Source organism: Pholcus phalangioides, unplaced genomic scaffold (assembly GCF_987345545.1).
Source record: "Pholcus phalangioides strain wild (caught in Gottingen) unplaced genomic scaffold, Ppha-v1.0 ptg000019l_1, whole genome shotgun sequence".
NCBI classification, from domain to species: Eukaryota; Metazoa; Arthropoda; class Arachnida; order Araneae; family Pholcidae; genus Pholcus; species Pholcus phalangioides.
In genome coordinates this window covers 4061411-4088448 of record NW_028301612.1, presented here as the reverse complement: position 1 = coordinate 4088448, position 27038 = coordinate 4061411, and the positions used below count along the sequence as shown (strand labels likewise).

The window sequence follows — 27038 nt, the reverse complement described above, 5'->3', positions numbered from 1 at the left end:
AAACGTAGTGTTGGTAACTATGAAATATTAATTGATGCTATAAAAACGTATTCTACTGAATTTACGTATCTATCCACTGAATGGATGTAAACAAATGTAGAAATAGATTAAGAAATAAAGGCCGCCCGCTTGAAGCTATTTTTGTATACTAATCCCCTTTGTCAGAAACATGAATGTGCAAATTTCTAGAACTTGGGAAACGACTTTTGAATGTTTACTCTACCCAATGGAAGTTGTTCGTTCTCATAAATTGTTTTGCAAAATTTGTTTCAATGGGTAATTTTGATACACATTTGCGTGTTTCTGGCAAAACTTAGCAGCATAAGTGATTCCCAACCAGCTGATAAACCCGAGTGAAAATTTTCACATTCGTGTCTCTGGTATAAAAGGGACGATATGCTGAACATGCTTATCATATCCTGGAATTTCTTAACTTGGATTTTGTCATTTTCTTAATCAGGAATTTTAGAAATCATCACTGGTTTTCGCTGAATCGACTTGTGTTCTCTCATGTCGAAAAATTTGATCAAAATATTGGTTCAAATATTTTCAAATACGGTCGCGAATAAGAAATGTTATGTATTGGTACATAATTTAAGACATTTAATCGTATCGGTCAAATAAATTAAGTAAAATTAGAAACTGTTAATACAAATTTCAACCGATTTCGATTGGATTAATCGAGTCGATTAATTCAACTAAAATTCTTAACTGCGATTAACAAATGATCGATTAATCGGACCAGCTCTAATAATCGTCAATCGTCTCCGTAAGTTTGATAAGTTTTTTTCACTTTACCGGTGATTATGCATGATACCCAAGTGTCGTTGGTAAATTTGATGAATGCTTAAGAAAATATACGTAATGATAATTTGATGAAACGATACGTAGGCCTAATATCGGGGTACGATTGTGGAATTTGTTAAATAAGAGTTAATTTTTTTCCTCGTACTGTACAAGCGAAAAATTTGTTAAATGGAAGTTCGTTTTATTGAAGACTTATCATGGAATTTTTCGAATTGGAGTCAATTATATCGGGGTCTGATAGCAGAAATCGTTAAATAGGAGTTGCTATATTGGGAATATTTGTATTCACATAAAAACTTCTAGAAACTCGTTGAATTAAAGAATTTATCAAAAGAGAGTTCGTTATATCGAAGTGCGATCGTAAAAGTTGGAAAACAGGTAGTTCGTTGTATAAAAATCCGATTTGAGAATTTGTCAAATAGGAGTTATTTCGGGGATGTTCAGAAAAATCCAGTATATCCGTTTCTGCCTCTGGTCACAAGTACGGTCATCTAAACAATCATTCTTATCACGTCAATGGGACTGATATTTACCAATACGAAATGCCGATTATGCATAATAACCTGCAAATGCACTGAATTTAGTACAAATTAACATGCTTACCAACCACGCTTGGGTATTATGCACAGTCGCCGGAAAAAGTAATGTATTTAGGAAAATTTTAGAAAGAAATGTATTTAGAGCCTGGCAGTCGAGTGGTTAGGGAACTAGCTTCTCATTGTGCAGGTCTGGGTTCGAATCCCGGTCCGGGCATGGATGTTTACTAACACTAACAAATTCCCTGGACGGATCATGCTGGTCCCTTGGGAATACGTGAGGATCACGTTATTTATAAAAAAAAAAAAAAATTACCAAACTTGCAGAAATGGTCGGATATTATGCATGATATAACCGCATTTATCACATTTACCGCGAAACAGATGCATTATGAGATAATTCGAGCTGGAATTATAGGTATAATTTCAATTACGGGGATGGGCTATTTGATGTTTTTATACTATATTCACATATTGTTTGGACAAACATACTTGATTTATATAATAGAGATTTCCAATATTTTCTGACGAGCAGAGCATCTTTTATGTACTCAGTATTGAAAGAGCACTGTTGTCTACGAGCTACTCTTAGGGTTCTCTACGGTAAAAACTAAGATCAGTAAGCGTTTTTGAATAAAACTTGTACATGGGATGATTTTATTGAGTTATAGAGATCAATGTCTCACGTTCATAAAACTGAGGACAAGTATCGAGCACTTTTGGGTGATTCAGCGAACACCGCGGTGCTCGCGCGAAGAGTTGTGGCCGGAATTGTGTCGTTTTGTAAGGCCAATCAACACAGTAAAAATGACGCATTGAAGAATAAACCGAAGTGCAAATGGCATCAGTCACTCGGTATAATGATGGAATTGTGAAATGCCAAGTAAAACATGGCATTTTCAAATCGGAATAATCGATAATTATCATACCTCACACTATGCAACCTACGTTGAAAAATCGATTGTTGCTGAATTAATTCTATCGAATGAATGAATTCTAAGGAATCGATTATTCTATAGAATGAACATCACATTGTTACCAAGATATTTAATTGCTGCGTCCCTCTTATTGTTACCAAGATATTTAATCGGTATATTACTCACATTGTTACCAAGATATTTCATTGTTACATTACTCACATTGTTACCAAGATATTTCATTGTTACATTACTCACATTGTCACCAAGATATTTCATTGTTACATTACTCACATTGTCACCAAGATATTTCATTGTTACATTACTCACATTGTCACCAAGATGTTACACTACAATTCTCCGCGATTGGCAATGCAAAATGTTCCATGATTGTCTACGCGCAGTCGCGCGCAAAAAATTGTATTTTGAGTGTTCCGCGACATCTCATGGACAAAAATAGCAAGTCCATGTAAAGCTTAAGCTACGTTCGCATCCTCACATCCATAGACAAAATCACACGACTGTATGTAAACCGATTGCGGGTTTTGTCTAAAGACAGTCGCAAAACATGACTTTGCCACGCGTCCACACATACATTCAGTCACCAGAACATAATGTGGACATACTCTCTTATGTCCACACTCGCAGACAAAATCCGTGATTAACAAATCACGAATTTTGTGTAGACCGTCGCATGATTTTGTCTATGAGTGTGAACTTGATTTTATGCTAGTCATTGTCACCAAGATATTTGATTGTTACTCTCATTGTTATTGGTCTATGTTAAGCTTAAGCTACGTCCACACTCATAAACAAAATCGCACGACTGTCTGTAGACAAATCACGGATTTTGTCTGAATACAGTCACGAGCAAATCGCGACACAACTATGTCACGCGTCCATGCGTTCTCAGTCTCCACAACTTTACATGAGTATGAAGATACTCATCCCACACTCATCGACAAAATCTCTGATTTGTCTTTGGACCGTCTCATGATTTTTTTTTGTTTTATGAGTGAGGACTTGATTTTACGCCACATATTATGATCAAGCGATTTCATTGTTATAAAAATCATTGTTGAACGAAACAACACAAGAATGATGAGACTTTCAGAAGTTCTTTCGGAATCGATCGCAAATGCATCATCAAAATCAAACTCCTTGCTGAATACGATGTGTACATAAATATACGATACAAATAATTTTTATTTAATTTTACTTGGGGGAAAGTAATATGAAATGTAAACCACTCATTGTTGCTTTTTTCCAATTGTTGCTGTGTATAGTTATATTGTGTGTGTGGATCGTGATTTTGTTTTTGTGTTTGTTTCATTGCAGTTACTCATGGCGGGACAGTCGGCCACCGGCCAGCCACTGCATTCCTCGGGATCTACGGGATCTGGAAGTGGGTCGGCCACCGGGTCCGGTGGGGGTCAACCCTGCTGCGAGTCCGGCAGGCCAGTATTGACAGACCCCCTGACGGGCCAGACAGTGTGCTCGTGTCAGTACGACGCCCAGTTGCTCAGTTATCAGAGACTGGCGGCTTCGACGGGTCTGCCGCTCAACGTGTACGGGTCCGCCGCGGCTGCTGCGGCGGCGGCCGCTGCTGCTGCTTACGGTGGTGCGGCGGGCGGGCCGGACCAGGGCTTCCTTCCTCTCGGTGCCGAACAGTCCGCTTTCTACTCACCCACGGTAGGTGCATTAATTTGCCATGTTTTTTCATGTCTTACCGTTCTTTGAAGGATTTTCCCTTTTGTCTAAAACAGGGGTTCTTAACATTTTGTGACTTTGCGTGAATGAGATGAAGAGGGAACGGACCCCTTTACAAAATAATATTCAGTTCACAGCAATGTAGAAACAATAAGTTAATTGCTTTTTCATTCGAGCTCACGATTCACTGATATTTCTCGAAGGACCCCTGGTTAAGAACCCTGAGAGAAAGGAGAATTACTTCATACACAATGAACCAGGAAACCGATTGACATCCAGAGAAATGACGTGGTATAATCTATTCGCACAGTTCTAAATCCAAATAAATTTAAAAATGTAAATAGATTTCACGTGGAATTAATCTCCATGCAATGAATTAGTTATTGAGGTTTGAATTAATTAATTATGTCACCTACCATTATGTTATTTGAATAATCTCAAGTCATTTTTTTCCCCTTACTAAAACCATCTTAATCTCATCTTCACGGTATTGTAGAATGTCATTATGCAATTTGAAATTTTAACAAAAAAATTACGGGATGTTACCGATCAATCTAAAATTCGGCTTCCGTAGTCCAAACATAAATGGCCGTTTAGAGAAGCGTTTCCCGAAGTGTGTGATTTAGGTCCCTCAGAGGGTAACTTGAATTGGGAGGGGGAGGGGGGTGGTTGGATAGAATGGATCCAAGGGCGCGATGGAAGCTATGCGTTTGGGGCGACGAGAGAAAAAAATTATGAAGCAGGAACGATGCACCAAATGGTTTGGGAAACTTTGGTTTGGAGCAGAGTTTTCCAATCATTTTGTTACTTCGTGCTTTCCCCCCCCCCCACCCCCCAACTACAGTCACCCATAGGATCCCGTGTTAAACCCGTAGCGACTACCGTCACCATCGACCCTAGAGGGTGATATTGCCCACTTTCGGAAACACTGGTTTAGAGGGTTCGTTAATTTGATGTTCACGTGGAATATATTGAAGGCTATTGATATAAACAAATGATTCTCAAACAATACTAGAAAAAGAAAAGTAAAATTGAAGGAAGTACGCCAAATTGTCCTCGGATATAAATTATATTGGCATTAATAAGGCTGCGAGTCCCTACCAGTGTGTCACGGCAGTTTTGGGTGCCACCAATGTGCTTCGGGTTCTTTCACGAGTGCTGTGAGATATTTAAGATTCCCAAGAGTGACACGAACCTGAAATACTTGAAAATCCTTACGATAAATTTCTGAAGCTTCTATGAAGCACAAAATATTGAAGAAAATTAGAGAACAGCAAGTGGCTTTACTATACAAACTAAATCTTTAATTCTACCATTTTCATTGATACGCTTCCATTGTATCATTATTATTATGTACTCACATAATATAGAACGTTAATTGCAATTGTATTTTAATCTTATCAAAAGTAGTATTCCAAGAATTCATCGACCACTAACTTGTCGTGTCGTGGTTAACTCGAAGTATCTACATTAGGACTATATTCTGTTACAAGAGAACCGCGTGGCTGTTCTCAAGCACCAAAGAGATCTCGATGCTTGTGTCCAATTTCTAATTCGCGATTTCTCGATCGATGTATACCAACACCCAATTAAAGTTTCATTAAAAAAATTCATATTAGACTGTTCTGAATTGGGGCGTATGTAAAAATCTTCGAATATGCATTCTGAGGGATGGTGCTCGCGGCTTGAAAAATGTTGAAGATGTCTCGCCCCTCAGCCACAGTATGGCCATATACTCATTGAGATTTACCGTTTTAAGCATGACTTTTGACCATTTTTCATGACTTTTTTTTTTTGAAAACGTTATAAGCGGAAATCATTGTATTCCCCGTACTTGTTATGTTAACTCCAAGGGGGGCTACAAATATTGAAGCGGGGTCCCCTTACACCATGATTTCCCAGAACAACTTCTACATTTCTACGTTGAGTTTCTAATAAATCCATAGGGTTAAAAATTGAATAATGATGATAATAATAATTTACGTGGGCCCCCCTCCCCCCAAGGCTCCACCTTGCACGCGTATTCATTCCACTCCCTTATCATTTTTTTTTTATAAATCTCAGTACGAGTTGAGTGAAATTAATGCAGATCATATGTGAATAATAAGTGAATACCGAAAAAAAATGGGTCGCTCTTGTTATCCATTTACGTACACACGTTTCTTAAAAATAAGTAACAATAATAAAAAAAAACCCGAATAAATAATAAAATAGAATACATATAATAGAGAAAAACGGAGCAATCGTTCGCTCCAGGCAATATTAAAATAAAATATATATAATATAAAACAAAAAAAATCGCCGGCGGATCGTTTCGCGATAATTGAAATGATCGCGAATGTTTACTGCCTGTTTTACTTATTTTATTATTATTACTTTTCTTAACAGTGTCTACTGCAATACGCATGCATAGGTACATACACATACGCGCGCTCGATAGACCGTGTAATAAGTCTTCCACACACACACACACAGTAAGTAAAAAATAAAAAAGATACACCGCATTATACGATAATTTTCGAATTATCCAGTTGCATTGTTCCTTCTGTAGATTCTTGCTCTACTGCACATACGCACAGACAGAAAGAGAGAGAGAGAGAAACGATATATTTTTATTGTATTATTGTTGCTACTGTTATTATTATTATTATTACTTGTTTCTATTTCAAACGGATGTAGGGGTTGGTGGGCAATGTAAATTAATTCGATAATAGGAGCATAACGAGAGGGTATTTAGGCAATGAGAGATCGATATTCGGATGGAGAAATCGAAATATCGATATCGTAACGATTCTATATATACGTTGATATGTTTTTTTTAGTCGAACGTTTTTTGCTGAACTTTGGCAATTTTTTTGATATTTTGAATAACGCAAAAATGTATTTAAGCGTTTCATTTTGTTAATTTTTTTTTTTTGTATTATAATTATTGTCGCGTTAAAATTTATTTCGCGGGGTTAAATCCTAGCCTTGGACCTTGCCGGAGATCTCGTCCTTGGTGTCCGGCTCCAGGATTTTATTCCCTCATATCGTAGGTTAGTTTTACGGAAATTATAATATTTTCTGATATTCTGTTGTCGTGAAATTTCCCCACGATATAGAAACCGTAGAAAGGAAATATGTTAAGTACAGAGAGCTCGGATAATATGCGCTGAAAAAGTGGCAAATATTCTCTAAAAATATGCGAATATGCACTTAAAAAAGCCAAAATATGAACTTAAAACTGCTAAAATATGAGCGCATGAATTGTTAAAATGCGAACTTAAAATTGCTAAAATATGGACCTTGAAAACGGCCAAAATATGAATATAAAATTGCCTAAATTTCAACTTAAAATTGCTAAAATGTGGATGAAAAACCGACAATGTACACTAAAAAATTCTGAAAAGGTTAAAAATTCTCCGAAATATGTACCAAAAATGAGAAAGAATGCATAAAAAAAATCAGCATGCAAAAAAAAGCGGATATTTTTTAAAATGCGTATTTTTTTTAGTCATATTGATTTACAAAAAATATCGCCGCCATATGTATGCATATTCAAATAACTTCTACAGGTACGGATCCAAGGAAATATGTCGGAACGGTTGATTTGTTGTATAGGTTTGTTGGATCGTCCCGTATTTTACTGGACACACAGACCATTTTTTCCCTCATATCGTTCGGCTCTTGTGATTGGCGATCACCCCCTCTCGGCAGATATCATGCAATAAATTCCAAACACTTCATGCTGTTCTCAGCTTGTAATTTAGTAACTACACAAAGGAAATTTTAGGCTTCAATATTAATTTTTTTTAGTCGCCATGGTGGCCTGGCGCCTAGGATTTGCACATCCCTGCTGCAGCTACTCAGTAACAAAGTACCAATAACAAAAAAAAAAAAAATTTCAATACTATTTCTAAAAAAAATTTGACACTTTTGACAATGTCGCTAGAGATTGCGCTACAGTGTATTGGAAAATACAGTATTGCAAACATCTCTAATAATTCACTAAATCCCATCTCCGTAAAAAAAAAAAACCAAAACTCATGTTAAAAAAGTATTATGAGCAATATTTACTTGAAAATTTTTAGAAAAAAAAGTGATAGGGCGTAAATAACCTTCAAAAATTGCACTTACACCGAATTTTTATTTTAATTTTAAGCATTTATATGCATTAAATATGCACTTATATGATGTTTAGAGGTGTTGCGAGAGTTCGATACCCGGGGGGGGGGGGAGGGGGTTCATCTTTGTCAGAAAATTTTCTGACCCAGGGGTACAGCAAAAACGGTCACGTGACCGCTTAAAAAAAAATTGCTATCACAGGGACTCCTACACCCAGTGCACCAACCTCTCGGTGAGTATAATGAATAAGGCTGCCGTTCGAAATCGGCAAATAAATTGTAGGTACCGTTCTAATTAGCCCTAGTATGCAGAAAATGACCCTTGGCGCGACAAAAAATGATCGATGATCAATATTGTATTTTATGAGTTTACGGAAAAATGCTTGCTCCCTTGAAAGCGTATTTAAATGCAGCTCGTGTTGCACAAAGACTCCAATTTCTTTACTTCAATTGAGTTTTTTACCACAGAAAAGTAAAGAAAAATTACCGAAAATTTTTCCAAAAATATTATCGAATTTGAGGGCTTCACGGTAGAAAGAAACTGAAATCAAAGTAAAATATATTTTCTTGGGTTATATGTTCTTTCCCCCTTGAAGAAACAGAAATAAAGAAGATGTGACTTTTGTTGCGAATTTGATGTCACGAACTTCCTGAAACAAAGATATCCGGTTGTTTCGAATACCATTTCCCCACTTGAACCCGGAAACGCATCACGGGTACCGGAAGAAAGCTATAGTCCCGGAAGTTGTCACGAGTTTCGGGAACTAAAAGCCACAAGTTTCACAACAAAAAACCCAAGAAAATTTTCTTTACGACATATTTTCGTTTTTATATTACTTAATGCTGGCAGCGTACGGCTCCCCCCTTAAGAAGGTTCGGGATTTTCTGACCATCGACTGGGAATTTCTATATATGTGTGTGTTGCTCTTACTTTTATTTTTTTCTGTGGAGATTCATCCGGAATTTGTTCCGGGCTTCATTTTTGATTCGTGGCTCGCATCTCGGAAATTCTCGAGAGATACGAGAACGTATATGTAATCGTTGCGTGTATGATTCGAGGGGTACGTTGGGACTTATGGTAAAACATTCAGCTGAGACCATCGAAGACAGAGAGAGAGAAGCCTCTAAAGTGCGGAAATGTAAGGTTTCAATCTCCTATGTCTCTGCATATGCTGAATCCCACCCCCCTTTCCCTAACAATGAATATCTTTTCGTATTTTAGACGTTGGTTATATCTTAAACCACAAAAATGCTTCCTATTATAACCGTGCTAACTTCTTTATGTGCTAATTCTTAATTAATATATTATTATGCAATGTAAATGCGTATTTCTATTCATACTCGGGTTTATACTAGCATCCTCTGTATATAGATTCTAGATACAAATAATGGGAGGGGGGGGGGGTTAGCCTATACTATGCCCCAATTTAGGGTAGTTGAAATATTCGTTTAATACAAAAACCAGTTAATGCAGTTAAACGTCCGAGAGACGTGGTGGTAAGATCTCGTCTACTAGGTTCAAACCCGAGGGAGGATATATGTGAGATATTTTCCCTAACGAGCTTGAGGCGACCACCTGCCTTCATTTCCAACTCATCTCATTAATGGCAGTAAATTGCATTATAGCGATATGGCCAGAGTTGGTGTTTGATGTAGTAGTTAATGCAGTTCGAAGTTTTTCCTCAAATAATTCAGAATTCTGCGCTTAAGGTTTCTAAAATGAATTTAATTAAGGCGGTTGACATCAGAGAGTGTGATGTAAGTCAATTTTCAAAACATTCTGACTCAAGTCCCGAAATGCAATCTAGAAGTGCTGAATTGCTATGTGCTAAACGGCTAAGAAAAATGAACCAAGTCTAGATTCAATAGTTCGCCACTAGATTGTGAAATAATAAAAATTCTAACATGGGAATATATGAGAACAATTAGTAAAATCTTCTGTTTCTCAAAATGAGAATTATTGACGTACACCCAGGACTGTCTTAGGAGCATCATTGGTTCTCCGGACCAAGTGATTTTTCTGAGGCCTAACCAGGCAAATTTACATACGTACTTTCGGAAATTGCATCCAGATATAATTTTTGTGAGACCTCCGGGCCGTTCCCGAGTTGGCCCATGTGCTAAGACGGCACAGGGGTCTTACATCACTCTGAATTTAAACCCCCATCAATTAAGAATTTAAAACCGTGTGATGAAAATTTCAACAATATAGTGTTAGTTACTTCTTAAGCCACATAAATATTTAAATAGCCATTGTTCAAGTCATGGGAAAAGTGTTTGCTCGCTTGACGATGTTTAAAGTGCTTTATTAAGATTTGAAAATAGACTAAACATCGATTTTGTCCGCTAAATATTTTGATTTTGGAACATGTGTAATGAATTAATAATATACGGGATGCAACAATGGATATAATAAACTTTAATATTTTATATATTTAGTAGCTATAATACCCGGCGCTGCCCGGGATTTCTTCAATTTCTGGGAGGATTAAAAAAAGTGAAAAACCATTACAAAAGCATATAAACCATTATACGTAATACTGGCAGCATTAAAAAACTGACAAACCATTGTAAAAGCATATGCTTGTTGGGGTAAATCGAGAAGCTATTCATACTTAGAATAAGGCAACCATAAGTATTCTTTATGGGCATTGTATAATATTTTATCGTGTGTATATATTGTTTATAATTTTTCAAATTACATTTTTAATTGGGTTGCTTTATTTTTTGAAATACCTTTATATGACATCCATATTTGTTATGGGCATCTTTTTCTCAACCACCTCGCTGGACATTTTGCCTGTTGTGGTGCTATATTTGTATTTGTATTTGTGTGAAACGTATTGCTAGGGACAGTCGGTCCCGCTCAATCGGGTAACGGATAAACAGATACCGCTTTAAAGGATAATATAGACTGGAACCAAAATTTCTCCCATAGATACAATGATAGATATTATTCATAGTATTGAGTCGCATAGCGTTCCCCGCTTAATACAATATTCCAACTTTACACGGCAACTGCAAATATATATATTAACCCCTATGTATCATTATATTTTTACTGGGTAAAACTATAATCAGTGTGTTAGGGTTTTTGAGAAACCTAGACTCAGAACCTCGTATTGTCCACACTGTCTCCAGTGCACTCTTACTTTATTGAGCCCATAGAGCGGAATCGACACAAAGTATGGAATTTCCACACAAGCTCAGGCGTCAAGCGTTAAGTAAAATTCTTTTGAAATTGTAGAAGATTTTTGTAAACTTGATAAGAAAATAGGAGAAAAAAAATCTCATTTCGACTGTGTCGACCAAAGCTGGAAGGTGTTTTGAAAACTCCGAATACTTTTTTTAATACTTCAAAAGGATGGTTACACATCAGATGGCAAGGTTACACACAGATGGCAGCAAAGGAAAAAATTTTTGTTTTGAGGCACTGCTGAAAACTATATAAGACATATTTTACAAACTGAACAAACGGTGCAAAATGACAATGTAATTTTTTATTCTCGGCTTAATGGAATATCATATACTAGAACCGTTGCTATCCTCAACCTGTTTCTCTCGAGCACCGAGGTGAGCACTCAAGAGAACTTAGTCTGATATGGTGTGTGATAAGTCTTAATAAATAACCGAATTGTTCCACTATATTCAAGTCGAATCCAAGGAGTTAAATTAGGAGACTATAGGCTTTTATCACAGCTTGCATATGAGCGCTCTGATACTGTATAGGTGGTGCTGTCGATTCATTAAATGTTGAAGACCTCTGGCATAAATGAAAAAGGAATTTCCATAAATGAAATTTGATCGATTATATTCTTAACAGTGAATCACCAAGACGAGGTTTCGAAATTGGGAACTGGTAAAAATTTGTGCATTGGCTATTACTTTTCTCTGTTAAGGATAACCATTACCTTATTTTTTTTATTTTGGTGATTGCGTTCGGGATTGAAATCGATTCCAACTACTCATGTCCACGATGATGATGGTGTATATATATATATGTTCACGTGCGTGTGTATATATGCATCGAATTAAACACGTGAAGTGGATATAGTGAACTTCCCGACCTTTCTTCCAAACAAGAACGAATGGTATACTTCAAAGTGGAGGAAGTGGCCTCGCTTTAGTTTTGAAATCGATTCCACCACCAGGGAATTGATGTTCGTTACGTTTCGAGAATTATCTCGACAGGTTTAAGCATGTGGAATGAGAGGAAAAATATGAAAGAAAAAAAAAAAGAAAAAGGAAATCTTGCCGAAGAGTGATGGAAAACGAATCATGACAAGTGAAAGGTAATCACTTCTATAAGTAAGTGAGCATTGTTCAGCGTTAGTCTATGAGGATGAAGAAGAGAAAGGACAATTGGGTAGCGTTGACCTCGCGGCACAAAGAACGATCTTCCACGACGGCGATGATCATGATGATCATGATCATCATCATCATCGTCGTCGTAATAGTCATCGTGATGATTTTAACTCATACAATCTTTTCTTCGGGGTTAAGATTCATCCTCGAGAGAGAGAAATGGACCGTGTAAAAGATGGTTTGGAAGCGAACTTCCTCAAAATCGAGGGCGGACGGAAGAAGCGACGCTAAGCTCGGGTGGAGCTACGGGATTAAAATGTGCATGGGGTTTATATTGGATATACTCTTGTGTATATGTGTGCCATGTATCCCCATTTTTCTTTTCTGGTCCGAAACTGGTTCGAGATCCAACACGAGCTGCTCGTTAAGGATTGCATCCCCCCATTTTGGGATGAAAGCATCTGTGCATCCGGCTCATTCACTCGACTCGGCGCAGCATTAAAACGTTGGGAAGAGAAAGTCATCACTGGGGATCGATTACATAATCGTCGATGATATTACATACATCACTGCCGAGTTCGGGATCGGAAGGGAAACGATGGAGATATTTGAGATGTAATGATAATGGTTTACTAAATATTGTGTATCGAATCAGTTACGGATGGATATAGAAGTTTTGAAATTTTGTTTTGAGAAGAAAAAAGCGGAAAAATCTGATTGGCAGTCAAACTCGGTTATAACGACATAGAAGATACCGTGGATTTTTTGTCGTTGTAACCGAGGTTGCCGTTTTCGAGACTTTTGTGACAGAAAGCAATGGAATGAAGACCACGTGGGGGGGGGGGGACAAAGACACCTCATTTTTTTGGAGGCATTTCTTATATATATACAAATACAAATTCAAGGCCACAACCGGCAAAATGCAATTCCCAACGAGGTGGCTGAGAAAAAGATGGCCATAAAAATATGGATGTCATATATTTCCAAAAAAATATAGCAACCCAATTAAAAATTCAAGTACAAAAACTATAAACAATATGTATATACATGATAGAATATTATACAATGCCCATAAAATGTATTCATGGTTGTCTTATTCTAAGTATGGAATTTAAGCTTCTCGATTTACCCCAACAGGGGTCGCGGAAGCCCAGGTCGATAAGATACTCGCCTAAAGTACGAAAGGATGTTTAGAGTTGTCGCGAGTTCGATACCCGGTTCGTCCTGGTCAGAAAAAACTTTCCTGACACGGGTACAACAGAAACGTGACATGACCACAGAAAAAAATTGCTACCGCAGGGAGTCCCACATCGGGGAGTTAGCGCACCAACCTCTCGATGAGTATAAAAAACAAGCATGCCGTTCGGAATCGGCAATGAATTGTAGGTTCCGGTCTAATTAGCCCTCGTGTGCAGAAAATGACCGTGGTGCGACAAAAATGATCAAGTGATTACCCCAACAGGTAAACATGTTGAGGGGGGGGGGTAAACCTGTCAATTGTGTTATATAGGATAGTAGGATATATATATATCCTAGAAAAAAAAATCCCATTATAGCTGTGAATTACTGAATCAAAACGATCTGGAACAGTTGTCTCCAACCGGGGGACCAACTTACAGGGATTTCAGGAGTGGTGGGGAGGGTGGAGTCTGCGAGCTTGGATGAGGGAAGACAATTGACTTATTGTTTTTAAGTTATGATGAATATAATTCTGTGAAGTGGGGGGGGGGGTCCATGGCCTTCGTCTTATAAGCACAAAAGGTCCGCGGAACAAGAAGAAAAAAGGTTAAGAACCTCTGGTATAAAAAGTTGCTTGACCATGAAAACAGAGTGTGTGTTATCACTACCGCTGCATGATCAACATCTATTATTTAGCATTTTTTAGGTAACTTAAAGTACCTATTGAACTTTTCTAGTTTATATCGATCCAGGGATTGAAAATAAAATATCGAATCGAACTTCTTCACATTCCTTTACATAGTTCGTAGTTTCTTGTCATGTCCTCTCTTCTCGTATATGTACTTCTCCTTAGAAGAAAAACCCCCCTCGTAAACACCGATTTTCTAAGCAATTCCCGTCAGCTCGATGTTGTGCACCTTTTATCCGTAACAGTTATCCGGTCCGAGAAATAAATACCGAAGAAAAAAAAAAAAGGAGAGTCAAAGCCTGAGCTATGCGACAACATGAGTGGACTAGGGCATGCGTTTGTGGTCTGGTCACGTTCTAGGTTACAGAGAAACAGCAGCACCCTTCGCACCGGAATAAGAAAGAGCATCCTATTATACGACGAAGTCTCTCTTTCTCTGGACATTTGGAGAAGAGAGAGAGAGAGCCGATTGTTTTCCGTGTGTGGAGGATATGTGTGTGTGTGATGACTGTAACTTGTTTGGAGGGAAGCTGTGAGGCCCACTCTAGTCGTTGCAGGTCTTGAGTGTTGTTTTTCCCATCCAGGCATTCCTGTAGGAAAGTGCCTTTGCAGTCAGTAAGTAGGAGGTTCTGGAGGAAAGAGAGGAGAGAAGCATTTATATCCATACATACTGCCTGATTATCGGAGGTTACCCGTGTTTGCGCCGGCACGTGCGAGTCCTCAGTTTTGTGGATGATGTCGTCTCTCTCTCTGTGCTAGCTCCTTCTCATGGCACGATCGTAAAGTGAGTTCCTGAAGGATCATACGAATGGCCTAATCTCGGTCGGAGACTTTGGAGCTTGTCTCACACCCAATTTCGACGCTATTGCTGTTAGCTCTGGAAATCTACCAGAAGCTGGTGAAAGTTCTATGCCTATCCCACTCTCCTCCTTCAACGTAATTGACGTATTTATATGTATTGCTGTTCGTTTGCCTTATTCGGAACCTTGATTCGTAGTTTGGTGAGTTCGCTCTCCTTCAACTCTTTCTCCGAAATTGATCGCATTTGCGCGATCTATTTCCAGTTTCCTTGGGACATAAAATATTCTCTGTAGTGGAAAAATGTTTCGCCTTGAATATAAAATCACGTTCCTTCTTGAACAAAAAAAGTTTATACGGGAAAGCTATTGGTGGTGATCGCGTGTTTCCTCACGTCCAAAACTTTTGGTCCACATTAAAAATCATTAAGCACCCATATTCATTAGGACTACCAGACTGATGTCAAAATCAAAAGCTTCTCCTAAACATTCTAATGCTCGGTGCTCAATGCCATCCCGGTACGCGGAATCCTTGAACATAAACTGTTCTGTGGAACTTAAATGTTTCGTTAATTTATACATAGCACCAATGAAAAATTTTACTCTTTTAATTCCGTGAAATCCCAGAAGATCTCTTGTGAAACCTTCTAGTTTCGCAGAATACCAGTGGGAAATCTAGTGAAGAATGTGTGTGAAAAACGTGAGAAAACATTTTATTTCAAGGGTTCTCAGAATATGAATGTCATCTCACGAGTTCCCTATGAGAATACGATTTAGAGGCTTCTCTAGAGCAGAAGTTTAAATCACGTGGAGCCCTTGGTGGTTTCCGGGGCTCTTACATGGCACGAGGGAGAGAGAGAGTGCTGTTAGAATGAAAGCTGAGACTGTTGCCAAGGTACAGGGACAATCTTTTATAGAGTTCCCAGTGACCTGGACAGTCGAAGAATTGAAAAATGATGAGGGGGAAAATGTGAAATATATATATTTTTGGCAAAAGCCAGAGAACTATGAAAATATTTTTCTGTGAAGGGGAAAAACCTGAAACTTGAAAAACATTTGGAAGGAAAATTCTGAATTAGCTACTGTATATATTTCTTTATTAGGAGCTTAGGTTAGAAGAGTTTTTTGAGTTTTGGTGAGTGAAATGCCAGGGAACTTTTTGACTTCTAATCGGGGAAAGTCGGACAAATTCGTGTGTTTTGGTCCGGGAAAGACGGAGAAATTTTTGAATATTTTTCTTTGAATGTCGGGGAAATTTTTGAGTTTTAATGCGAGAAAGTAGGGGAAATTTGAGTTTTGGTCAGGGAAATTTTTAATCTTCGGTCAGAGAAAGTCGGGGCAATTTTTGGATTTTTTCCAGGAAAAGTCAGAAAAGTTCTTGCGTTTTTGTCAGGAAAGCCAGAAAAAGGTTTGCGTTTCGGTCAGGAAAAAAGTCGGGAAAATTTCTGATTTATAGTCAAGTTACTCGGGGTATTAATCAGTGGAAGTCGGCGAATTTCTTGCGTTTCGGTCAGGAAAATCAGGGAAACGATATCAAGAAGATTTTTCTAGAGACCCTGCCGATGATTTTAGATGATGTTAGACGATTTTTCCTCAACTCACAAAATTCGTCTCTTCTGTTGGATGCCCATCCACCTTGACTATTCTACGTCAACTTTACGTGTGACTGGATTAACGATTTCGAAGTAACCCGGATGTGTAAATAGCGTTAAAAGCATTGGTGAGATCATTCGATCCGAATCCGATCCACAAAAGACGACTAGAAAGAATGATATTACAACAACAAGGGACTAAAGTGTTCCAGCATGTCGCAATCAGACTGATTTCGAGCTTTTCGGAAAGGTACTAGGTGTGAAAGATATTTCTTATCGAGACATAAATAACACCGAGGGATGGACGGAGTGTAAGAGGAGGGTGAAACTCTGACAGATGTTACAGATTATGCGAAAACTTTCACAGATTCTGCTATATCTTCCATTTTTTGTTTGTTTGTAAATGTATTGTGCTCTACAGGTACGGGTATCGATTCATATCAAGTTTTTCTGCGTGATTTAATATATATAGAGGTCATTTTTACAGATTGCGTATTTTTTTTATTATTACTTTGAATCGTGTGCACAAGTGTGTTTATCGAATGATAAGAGCTGAGATAAGAGATAACCCCGAACCTGTACTCTCTAATACAGTCTAGTCTAAGAGAACTTATTTTACTTTGCCCGTGAGGAGAAATTATATCAAGAAAAGAAGTGCTTATTTTGGTGCACTTATCTGCGAGAGTTTTTGTGGACGGCCGTGGGAGACGATTATGAAATCGATTGTGACGAAGTTGACGCCTACTACTCGTCCCGATTGACGTGCTCGGTCGAAGATATTAAGGAAAATCCAATTCGTTACTGCGGTTCCACGCTGCTCAGGTTGTGATAAGTGTGACATGTGCCAACATGTTTTCGACATGAGCAAGAAACGCAAAACCAAATGTTTGACGGAGATATGACGGGGGAGAAATATTCGAGAGAGCCATCGGTTCTTTTCTTTTCTTGGCTTTTAGTTTTTGCAATGTCATGCCACGTGTGACTTTTACTGACTCGTATCTGTATTTGTCGATGTTTAATTTGGGGTCCGACTTTTTGACTTGAGAAGAGGACCCTATGGGCACTGCAATTGCCCTACTTTCCCATACAGAAATGAGCCTCTACCTGCATGATGCCTTTTAATATCGTAGAATCGGAACCTGATTTTCGATTACTATTAAGCATTGGTTTCCAACTGGTGTTCCTCGGAACTCCGGGGATCCATAAGAGTTTTTCAATTACTCCGCGGTATGAGAAATGAGAAGCTGTAATTTTTTCATCGGTAAAATAATGAAAATATCGTTAGTAGCGGAGGAGGGGGGCAGACTTGGGGGGAATCATGGCTAAATATATTGTTCTAACACACTGCCCTCACTTTCGAAATGCATGTTGTCCCCCCTCCGAAAGAAATCTATGGCTACGGTCGGAAAAACATTAATTTCAGAGACATATTCTATGAAAGTTTTGATTCTTTTTAACAGTGTGATGACCATCAAAGGTCCCAAATCACGAAACCATCACGGGTTCTATGTTTCGTAGTCATCAAGGGTTTTATGCCTCGCAGCCGTCAAGGGTTCCGCATCCCTTAACCACCAAGGGCTTAATGACTCGTAACTATCGAAGAGAGATTTCATGTCACGAAACCACCAAGGGTTCCATGTCTCGTAGCCATGAAGGATTACGTGTGTCATAACCATCAAGGGTTTCGCACAGGGGCGTATGCAGGATCGATCTTTGGAGGGTCACAAACGGACTGTGGGGGGGGGGGGGATATTATTTCAGAGAAATTTTGAGTTATCACCCTTCAAGAAGTATTTAAATTGACAGAAAGTGGTTGAAATAGCATTTAAAAGGTATTTACTTTGCATATTTCAATATTTTAATCGAAATATGAAACATTTTTTGTTTTAATTTTTGATTGGCTTTGGGGTCATAGGTGCTCGTGCCCCCCCCCCCCCCCGCTTACGTACGCCTCTGGTTCCGCATCTCTTAACAGCAAGAGCTAAATGTTTCGTAGCCATCGAAGATTCGCAACCACCAAGGGCTCCATGAGACCGTGTCGTAACCATCGCGTCTCCAATACGTTAGAGGTTCTCACGAATATTAACGTGGAGGCGTGTCTGGTCTTTCTGTCGTAACCATCGAAGATCTCATGTCTCGTAACCATCAAGGCTTCTGCATCTCTTAACCACTAAGGCTTCCGCATCTCTTAACCACCAAGGACTAAATGTCTCGCACCCATCAAGGACTACATGTTTAACCTACAAGGATTTTATGTGTCGTAACCACCATGGCTTTCATGAAGTAATCATCAAGGATTCTATGCGAACGAAAATATTTGAAATCTATGTATTATAGTATGATAATCTAGTCATGCAAATTCAACTAAGGTCAATTTGAAGCGCCTTCATAAGTTGTGATATTACTACACTTCTCACATGTAAATTAAATATTCATGAAATTAGTGAAAGCTTCGCATCATAATAATGGAAATTCGTATTTAAGGAAACGCAAGGAAATCCCCCTATCGAGTGAATTTCCGTAAAAATAAGAATCCCAGTCACTTTCACGTGACGACAGCTCTCTCTCTCTCTCCCCTTGGCTAACGAATTGCATGAGCAGGGATTGGTGTTTTTAACTCGGCAATAAAGCTGTCCGTTGTTGACCATCTAGTGGTCTTATCGAGGTGACCCTGCGGCTTTTATGTTAGCTCTCTCTCTCTCTTATAGGGGGAACGTTCTCGCATCCACTAAATCGAACGCTCGGAATTGCCTATCCGTGGAATGTTATTGGAGGTTGAAAGGAGAGAGAGAGATAAGGAGCCTCGAATGAAGAAAAATGGCATCTCGAGAATCGAATGAAGTCATGGCCAGATGAAATTGCTGCTGCTTCAGCAGCATGAAGGAAAAAAAAATGCCAAAAATAAATGCGAATTTTTCCTTCCATTTTTCTTTCTACATGGATAGGATTTTGTTATATAGTCGAAAAATAACTTTCAAAAAATTTACATGCAAATGCTTGAGAAAGCCTCGGTCTAGTAGAATTGGAATGGAATCTGTCTGAAAAGGGTGCAATTAATCAAATTTAATATGTTCACACCAATAATGACGGCAGAGTCGCCCTTAGGGTTGTGTGACCCCACATTGTGAGGGAAAGCGGTGGGGGCGGGGGGGGGGGGGTAATAATTTCTTTCGTAAACTCGGGATTTTCATCAATGCTGGAATTATTTTTATTCATAATTTTTGAATCTTCATCAATTTTGGAATTCTGCATTTTCATCGAAGAAGAAAAAATTCTGAAACTTTCTACACATTTTCATAAATTTTGAATTTTCATCATTTTTTAAAATTTCAAATTTTCATTAAATTCGAATTTTTATTAATTCTGAAATTTTTTTCTTCCATTATTTCTGAACATTTTCATCACTTCTGGAAGTATTTCTTTCATTCATTCTAAATTTCTACCAATTCCAGAAATGTTTCGTTTCTTTAGTACATTCTGAATTTTCATAAATTTCCGGAAATCAAATGTTTCTTTCATTTTTCTTTTATTATGAATTTCCACAAAATACGTTTCTTCAATGAATTCTGAATTTGTGATGCATTCTGAAATTCTGAATTTTCATTAATTATAAAAATTTTTCTTTCAATTATTTCGAATTTTCATTAATTCTAAAAATATTCGTTTCATTCATTCTGACTTTTCATGAATTTCGAAATGATTTATTATGTGATAGGAGTGATCTCCCCTCTTCCCTCTGTTCCGCCTATGTGCTGACAATGACGAGGGGTCCACCTCTCCAAAAGAGCTCATTTTCTGAAGATGGAGGGTGACCCTTTCGGAAAAGTTTCTAAAAAAATGAGAAAATCTTTCCAAGATCGTTTTTTCGATCAGCAACGGAAAGTGCACATTTACTGGTCACACCAATTCTGAAGAACACGAATCCGTGGTTTCATCCCACGTGCTTCCTCCGTCCACGACGACACTTTTCTAATGATAATGGCAAACAACGCGAATATCCCTGTAAGAATCGCTCAATTTTCTCGCAGCGGGTTTAATTATAAATACCACCTCCCTCTCGAATTAACATTCAACGATAATTTCCCATCAAGCGAATTAATGAAGACTTTAATTCCAGAGAAATTAAAGATGGTAATACTTTTCTCTTCCCTTCCTTGAAAACCGCAAGCTCGCGGCACGTTATACAGAATGGGTGATGGTCGGTTGGCGGCGATGATATAAACCCCAAAGACTTCCTAGTCTCACAGCAACAGTTTTAAACAACTGTATTTCGCCTTTTGAAAATTTCCTGTACAGCTCCTCCACTTCGTCCATAATAATAATAATTCCAACAACACGTACACATTCATCTCTCTTCTCCTTGTGCTCTTCTTCTTCTTAAGATCTCTCTCTCTTACCGTCGTTTATCTCTAGAAAGCCACTTCAATCTTTAATTAAAAATCTCGCTCTCTTGAAAACTCGGATTTTCGGAGTAATAGAACGTGTCCTCAATTCATCTTAACGCTTGTTCTGTTTACACGGAGGAAGAGCATCTATATCTGAAAACGACTGTGGAAAAGCGTCGACTTTAACAAACCGACACACACACACACTCTAGCATAAAACTCTCTCTCTCTCACACACACACAATCCTCTCCAACCACCGCCAAAAATGTGCATTAACACCGTAGACAATAATAACCGGCGAGCGGCGACATTCATTAACTTCTCTTCATAATCACTATGATTAGCTAATGATAAACGATAGGTTGGTGCTTCATCCGCTCTTAATTATTGTTAATTAAGCGAAAAGGTTCGGTAAAAGCAATTCCAAAAGCCTCGACGAGGATGAGGAGGAAAGAGAGGCAGTTATATATGCAACAAAAGTAAGCCAGTGGCGTAGAGAGGGGGGGGGCAGAAGTGGGTGTTAGCAGTGAGGTAAATTTATTTAGAAAAGACGGGAATGAAGGGGGTGGAATGCTATTCCCCCCTCCCATATCATCACCATCATCATCATCAACATCTTGGTATTCTCTTTGCCCCATTCTTTTAAGCATGAAACTGGAATCTTGAGATGAAAGAGAAAATTTTATTTTCCACGTTGTTTTCTGATGAATGAGATCCCTCTCTCTCTCTCTGGATCCTCGTAAATCTTTGAAGATAAGCCTTTTTGAAGTGGCAATCCTTCCCTGTCTTCGACATTACCGTTGTCACTGATATTAGATGAATTTCTGCGCTGGTCTTGTTCTAATCCGCATATATCATTAGACCTTTGTTTTCGTGCTCGAACCGAGCTCCCGGGAGAGGGATTCGATGCGAGCTAAGAGGCCCTTATGAGCTAAGAACATGCCTAAGATAGAATTCGTGGGATAGGTTATGTATCTTAATTTATACGTGCCTGGTTCCCTTCCCCCTATATCAATGTTATGAGTAACTTACAGTGTTATAAAGTAGCTCAACTTGTTCTTGATGAGAAGAAAAATCAATTGCATGAGCAAAAAGAATTGAAATCAAGGAAGTTATGTCTTTAGCTCTTATTTTCTAAGGAAAAATTAAGCTGAATCATGGATGAGTTAAGCAATTTGACAAAAATTGGGCGTTTTTCCTAATGGCAAATAAATTCCCAGTGACCTGCAAAGGTATTAAATATTTGACGAAAGTCAGGGAAATCTACAAATATTTGGCAAAAGTCAAGGAAACGTGCAAATATTTGATAAGTCATGGGAAAATTCTGTGAAGTGGAAGGCTACAAATTTGAATTCTATTTATTCCCTCTACCGGGATTACACCATAAAAGGTTGATGAAAGATCTTTTACAGAGCTTTAAAAAAGCATCCAATAAGCCTATTGGTTACATTCCGCCGAATACAACCGATACGCTTATTGGTTGTATTTTTTAAGGTTTATAATAGAACTTTCTACAAATTTTATAGTGTAATGCTAGCCTTCAGGAGTTAGTGAGACAAAGGGAATTTTTTTTGAGTTTTGGAAGGGATGTTTAGGGAAATCTTTGAATTTCTTCTCGATCAGGGATGTTGAGGGAAATCTTTGAGTTTGGTCAGGATTCTTCAGGGAAATTTTTGAGTTTCGGTCAGAGATGTTCAGGGAAAAAATTTCGAGTTTCGGTCATTCATTTTCAGAGAAACGATCAAGCAAATGATGTTGATCTACAATATTTGTACGCTTGAGGCCCCCTAACATGAGAAGACAAAGATCTCTAAAAACCGGCATTAGTTTACTATAAAATCAAATTTTGGTTATTCAGGGAGACTTCTGTGTGGAATTCTTCCTAAATGTCCTGGCTACGTAGCCCATCGAATATCCCTTGGCCTAGACATAAGTCCTGTTTGTAAGTGTTTATTTCTTAGCAAGGCTTAATACTAATATTTTTTTATATGACTGATCTTCAAATGGTTATACTTTTGAGTAGAACTTCAGTAATCAGTTGAAATCAAAATTTAGTTTTTCATACACACCCAGTTTATTTCAACCAATCCTGCTTTGGCTGCCACTCACGCAGTCTTTCCAACTGCAGCCCTGAACTAAATCGATGTTTTATAGGTTTGAATCATTGGCATATCAGACGCATATTTACGCAACTGCGTATAAACATTTCCGCAGCGTCTTTTTCCTCTAACTCTCTTAAGAATATTATTAGATATTACGGCACCTGATCACAGACGCGGACGTAGGGACAAGAGGCAGATGTGTATGAATAATAAAAGAAAAAAAAACTGTAAGAAACGTTCGAGATAGAGGAGTATGCATACACTTCTCCGCGTCCATCTTAAATCTAGGTTTTCCGATTGTCTAACTAAGCAAAACCCGGTTTCGCCAAAATACGGAGCATAAATAACGCTCGTATAGGACAATAGCATCCTAGGAATTACGGGCAAAGCCGTTTATGTTCCTCTCTCTACTCCTCTAAAAAAAAAATAAAAAAAATAGCGAATTCAATTCGACACTTTTTTTCCTACTGAGTCATCCCCGGCACCGTCTTACAACGTAATATGGAGAAACAAAAAGCACCCTTTTTTTATGTACCCAAAACCGTTCCGCCATGATCTACAATGGACTTTCTTCTCGTGGGGCGAACCAAAAAACAATTGAAACATACACAGACAACGACGACGACATTCAAGTCATTTTTTGTCCATGTGTGTTCATAATGCATACATATCTTAGACTATAGGTAAAATAAAAAAAGCAATATTAACGCTCTGAAATAAAAAATAGAAAAAAAAACCAGCCAAAAAAAAAGAGTATTAAAGGTTGTAATCTCGAATACAAAGAAGGTATATAAGGTATGTTATTATTATTATTTTTATATGTATATTCTGTTTGCTCGAACCTAAAAGAGAGAAGAGAGAAGTACGACGCACGACATCCCCTGCACCAGCGACTTTATGTGATGTTATTTGCTATAAATTGTTCCTAGTAGCACTTGTCTCAGTTTCAAAAGAAAAAAATAAACGTATAAAAAAGGGAAGTAGATAGGTGTATATTCCTTACTATTTTTCTTTTTTGGTAGGCACTGGCCCCCGGTTTATGTCTAAGTAGATGGTATAGGCGAGGATAGAGATGTCTCTTCTCTATGTCTCTCTTTTTTTGCAAATGATGCCAATTTTCTGGAGTTTTTGCTTCAGTGAGCTCACGTTTGGTTCTTCAATTTTTCTTTTCCAATTTATTTTATCTCTTATTTTATTTTTCTTACTTGTCCTCGTGTACTCTTCGCCCTCTCCTCCATCTTAAATAAAGGACCCCGTTTCTTTTTTTTATATGTATATTACCGGAAAGGTCCTATCAATCTGACTGAGAAGTAATTTTGTTTCGGATGAGAGGCAGATTATGTGAACCTGTGAGTCGTGCTGCGAGTCGCGCGACTCACCATTTTTTCGTATGAAGTTTCCATTCTTTACCTTGTATTTCTTCTTTGTACATTATTTAACAAAGAGAAAGTATCTTATACATTTATTTGTTTTTTTTTTTCCCCTTCTTCTTTGGAGTTGTTGTTATAATGTATTATTATAAAAAAGTCGTTCCGCTTTTGTGGAAGTAAAAGTATCTCTCTCTCTGTCTGATGTCCTTTAATGGCGAAGTAGTTTTCCGTACTGTGCACTTTTTCTTCTTCTAAGTTTTTTGGCTATATGAGAATGTGCATTTTGTTTCCACAGATGACAGGTGCTCTTAAAGGTCTACCGTTTATCCGTCCTCACGCCTATCGTTAGATAAGCTATACGCTCTCCTAAGCGTGTAACGCTTCCGATAGAGACTAGAGAGGAGTGTGTGATTATTGGAACTCCTCCGCATTTTATATAAAGATACTTTTTTTTTTCGGATTCTAAGTGTTTGAAGCTATGGTTTAGTGTTATTGGGGAGAGTATCTGCAATGCGTAGGATATTTGAAGAATGAGTAAGATTTTTCGATATCTATGCCCATAATAGCTTGCAAAGTATGGCGAAGATGAGCCTACAATTTGCAAAATGTTTAAGCTTAAGGTAAGCGAGGTAAAACACTTGAGCTTATATAAGTTTCACATGTCATCTAACACAGTGTTTCTCAACCGTTTCCAGCCTATGGCCTCATTAGACCATATTTTCTTCTCGTGGCTCCCCGTTTTTTTATCCAGGGTTCCTTTAATCTTATCCCCAATCGAGACCCTTTCTGCTTATTAGTAAAAGTTAAACTCTCATTTAACAAATTTAATGGATATACCCCAGATATTAAGTATCATTTTATCAAATTATCGTTAAGTATAATTTTTTAAGTTAACTCCGCTTTTTATCAGACACCTCGTTGGGCATTTTGTCTGTTGTGGCGTTGTATTTGTATTTGTATATGTATTTAGCATTTATCAAATTTAACCAACAACACTTAGGTATTATGCATAATCACCGGTAAATGAATTTATCAAACTTACCAATACGATTGAAGATTATGCATAATAACCGATTCACATCACGTTTACCGTAACGTATATAAATACTGTATCTAGAATTATGAACGTTCTTCTCAGGTGAGCTCTCAGGTGCGCCTTCCCTAATTTCACACGTAAAAAGTTACACATTTTTTGTATGGCGTCATTGACCAGCCTTTTCAAATGGCTGAATAAACTGAAAAGATAATCGTTAGAAAATAATCCATAATAATAGTAATAATAATCCGATGACAAGATCACACAGGTGTTGAGAGAAGAATAGTAGAGTCCTTTGTATGACTTCCAAATGGAGGGGACAGTATTGAAATTCCTAGTGGTGACAGGAGACATTTCCACGTGTCTGTGTTATGAAATGTTATGAAATGTATATCGTTTCCATTGAAACCTATAATTAACGGAAAAATATCCACTCAATGAAAGAGGTAATAATACGAGCTATTATTGTTTGTGCGAGCAAGTCGCTGCCAATATATAGTCATAAACACGCACAGCAGCGGGTACAGTGAATTCTCATGGGATCAACACGTGTTCGTGCTGTACCTTTTATTATTATTATTGAAGAACGGACTGGTGAAAGGCTGTTCAAAAGAAATAAACGATAATAATCCGGCTCTTAACCGTTTGCGTCAAACAACACCAGAAATCTCAATGAAAGCCTATCCACATACGCCAGTATTAGATAATAATAGGCGGCTTTTTTTTATAGAAGTAATTCTTGTTTATTTTTTTGTTATTATATAGAAGCGAATTGTCATTCTCATTGTACTCGGGGCGCAGCATTTACTTTTTTATGTAGGTTTTCCAAAAAATTGCTCTTTTTCTTTGGCGACAAACGAACAAATCGTGACTTTCGTGCGGAATTTCGCGTTTCTCTTGTCCTTTGTCAACCCTCCCTCGAGAACTAACCTAACGTCTATTTCTATTTCATTTTTTTTTTAACCGTGAAATGTTCACAAATAACTGTATCACGAAACATTTTAATCATTTATGTAGTACATATTTCATATATGTGAATTGTATAGTTATATATTTCGAAGTGGCTAAACATATTCAATGGTTTTTCGTGTTGTATTGGAATAGATGGCGGCTGCGGTGCTGGAATAATATCATGTGTTACAAGTTCCTGAATGAATGGCGTGACTTCGTAATGTCATTATGGAAAATTCTGAAAATATACACACAGTCTTATTTTAGTTGAAAAATCTTCAATATATTTTTTCACGTCATTGTTATAGTTCAGTATAATAGTATCAATATAGTTTTCACGTAAAGTGTGTGGATATTACGGTAATTTTTACACTAGTTGGAGATAGTAATTATCACAATCTATACATGTGGTTACGGTGACAGTAAAATTTACCGCTTAGAAGTTCACCGACGACAGTCTGGGAGTGTGTGTGAACGGATAAGTTGGTGAATGAGCCGACGAATATAAGCTTGTGAGTGACCGAGTGAGTTACCAAGTGAGTAAGCGATTGAGTGAGTG

General features: G+C 37.8%; 1 protein-coding gene across 2 annotated transcripts in view; it reads left to right on the top strand.

Moving 5' to 3' along the window:
• The window catches only part of LOC149071129 (uncharacterized), a 138944-nt gene that overhangs the window by 66615 nt on the left and 45291 nt on the right, over nt 1-27038 (top strand). For both annotated transcript variants that reach the window (XM_089248191.1, XM_089248192.1), the window contains exon 2: nt 3599-3952. In XM_089248191.1, coding sequence (XP_089104317.1) covers nt 3599-3952 — 354 coding nt within the window. The remainder of the gene's footprint in view (nt 1-3598; nt 3953-27038) is intronic.